This window comes from Apium graveolens, chromosome 7 (assembly GCF_009905375.1).
Source record: "Apium graveolens cultivar Ventura chromosome 7, ASM990537v1, whole genome shotgun sequence".
Classification (NCBI taxonomy): domain Eukaryota; kingdom Viridiplantae; phylum Streptophyta; class Magnoliopsida; order Apiales; family Apiaceae; genus Apium; species Apium graveolens.
Window position 1 is genome coordinate 261,427,611 of NC_133653.1, and position 3,085 is coordinate 261,430,695.

Here is a 3,085-nt window from a genome sequence, read left to right on the forward strand (position 1 = left end):
TACCCTTGCAATTATTACCCATTCCCATTATAATAATAATTGTCAACACATACAATTATTACCCAACTCAATTATGATAATAATTGTCTACCCATACAATTATTACCCAATTCAATTATGTTTTCTATCACCAAAACCATACTACCTATTGGGTTTAACCCCAACATCTTGATATGCTAATGTGAAATTGCGGGAAAATGTTTTTTAATCAAATGATTAAAATCGGAGAAATTCATAATTTGATTCAACCACAAATAGTTGGACCAAGAAAAGAAAACAATTTGAGAAAAGAGAATTCCATTGAGAGTTAGAGGGAAACTAAAGTGAGAATATGAAGTGAATCCGTGAAAACTATGTTCTTTTATAAGATAATAGACCCTGTACAATGCAATTTTATTCACACTCTCTCGAAATATTTTTTAGCTCTACCTACTGATTACTTATTCTCATTAGAAAAACCATATGTATAACATAAAAAAAATAATAACAAATTTCGGTTTAATTAAACATATGAACATGGTAATGATTTACTAAAGAAGCACACAACATTGCAACTATTGAATACAGAAAAGAAAAACAAAGAAAGCATTGTAACATAATCATATTACAGTGAGCTAGAAATTGTGTAACTCAAGCGCCCCAGTAAAACCCTCAGACCACCACTGCGACAATTTATGGGATTCCTTAGTCTTTGTCTTGTTCAAATTTGTCACAAGATAAGCAGTTGGAAGCAGATGATATGGTTCTGTAGCTAGTGAACGTGATGCAACAATACTCATCACAGAGACTTGTGTTCCCATATTTCCAACTGTAAAAGCACCTATACTCACCATTTTCTTTCTTTGCTCGAAGTAAGCAACATACTGTGAACAAATTGGATCCTTTGGATTCACAAACAGGTACGGAGTCCACCCCGAAAGCTTGATAAACGGGTTATCGACTTGCGATGCCTGGTGGCCTATTAGGCCTAATGATAATCCTGCCCTGATTACATCCCCAATAAGTCGAGCCCCGAACTTTAATATCTTGTTCTTGATTAGTAGCTCCAAAGGTATTGATAGTGAACTGAATGGCGGATTGAAAAGATATGTTTCCAGGAGAAATCCCATTTTTACCATGTTTCGTCCAACTAATAGTGCAATAAGTGAGCCTAAAGAATGTCCTGCTAGCCATACATTTGCAGCACCAACTTGATCAACTAGTATTTTCACAACTCTCAAGGCCTTTGCAACTCGGGAACTGTTTTGAAGTTTATGCTGAGAAAATACGTAGTGCAAATCCAGTTTAATATCTTGTTTTATTGTGCTCCATTTGATTACTGTACCTCGAAATGCAAGCACGTATTTGCATGATGATGTGTTCAGGGGGGATTCAAACTTGTAGATAGCTCCGAATATCGAGGAATCGGAGTCATCTATGAGCACTTGGGGCTGTGATTGGAAATTGAAAGAACTCCACCATGGAGGTGCTAGAGCATGATGGCCTTTTCGATTGTGTTGACGATCTTCTTCCAGAACGTAGACGCCTTGAACTAAGCTTGCAGCAATGGATCTTCTGTGCTGTGTGTTATCCCTTCAAATTTGTACATGCAACCTTTTGTTAGTACATGTAATGTAAGTTACAAATTAATCAGATGTGAACATTCTATAACTAAAACACAGTGCAAGAATGATGTAGAATAATATTTTTGGGTTAATTTGATCTACCAGTTAGTTGCACTTAAGTGTACAGGTACTGAATATTTGAACTTATCTTTCCAGGATGCCATTGTAACCAAACCAGGTCCTTTTTTCCTCCTCTTCCGCTTGTTTCCCTTTCTTCTCAATTACAAAGCATAAATGCTTTTATAAGAAAAAATATTGGAAGAAAGAAAGAATAAAGGAAAGAAAGTATGTGACTGTGAAACTAATTAATCTGGGCCGTTCAAACTTTCCGCAATAAATCATTGCGGAAGTTTCTCCAATATTTCATTGTATTTTCTTTCCACCTTTTTTTCCACATCCACCTTTTCTTTCCGACGACTTGTGTACAATTTCCCCTCCGGCTGCTTGACTGCTTAATACAATGTGTAACATCTAATACAAGCCAAGTCTGTCTTTATGCAGTCAACTAGTATTTTAAGGTATTATGGTGTCATTATCTTTGTACACTGTTTCCATACTGCATTTTATCTTTTTACTCTGTTTTTTTTCATTCTAGATTAGTTGGTAGTACAAAATCAAATCCTTCCATGCAGCCGCTTTGCCACGTAGAGGAGAGAATGGCCTTGTTGCAGTTCAAACAAGGGTTTGAAATCTTGAAAACAGCCTCTCATGCGCCTTCTGCTTATCCGAAGATCCTATCCTGGAAGCTCCAAGGAAACACAAGCAACGATTGCTTCAGTGTGGTGAACATTACATCTATGGTACCTGCTTCGCTAAACAACTTATTCTTTCTGTCATCTCTTGGGCTCAGAGGGTGTGGTTTAGAGCAAGTCCAACAATGTCCTATTAGATGCCTTATAAATATAATAAAATATAATGTCCTAGTGATTTAAGACATGAATTTTGCATAATAACTCGAACAATATGTCTTATAATGGTGCCATATTATTAGTATAATATTATATTTGAATTATAATTGGAGGGAAAGAAAAGATGAGAGAGAAGAGATGTATAAAAAAAGAGGGAAATAAATTTTTTATTGATATAAATTAAATAGATAAAAATGAGGCATTTTATTCATGTCCTGGTATTTTAAGGCACCACTTGGACATTGTGGGAGCAGTAATTTAAACAAAATGCCTTAAATTCTAGTTTAGGAAAAGAATTTAGGGAACTCTTGGACTTGCTCTTATATGGTGAAATTCAGGTTGGCATCTTCCTGCTTCCAAACATACTAATTCTTGATGTTGGGAGAAACCGAAAACGCAGCGGTCATATGCCTGAAATTTTTTATATCAGTTTAAAGCCATTCTCTACAGCATTCCACTCGAATGCATCACGCTGGAGAAAGATTTTCATCCGAAATTTCCAGTCATTGTAGTTTTCAGCACCTTGAAGCAGTGGTGGATAATTATTTGAATACCTATCTGGTTGAGCCATGG

The 3,085-nt window shown here is 35.9% G+C and overlaps 1 protein-coding gene across 1 annotated transcript; it reads right to left on the reverse strand.

The window, feature by feature from the left end:
* Positions 1 to 479: 479 nt before the first annotated feature.
* On the reverse strand, positions 480 to 1,817 carry LOC141670841 (GDSL esterase/lipase At4g10955-like). Its single transcript, XM_074476870.1, has 2 exons — positions 1,707 to 1,817; positions 480 to 1,572 (listed from the first exon to the last, which is right to left on the reverse strand). Exons 1-2 carry the CDS (start codon positions 1,766 to 1,768, stop codon positions 615 to 617), a joined length of 1,020 nt encoding a protein of 339 aa, XP_074332971.1. The 5' UTR covers positions 1,769 to 1,817; the 3' UTR covers positions 480 to 614.
* Positions 1,818 to 3,085: the final 1,268 nt, after the last annotated feature.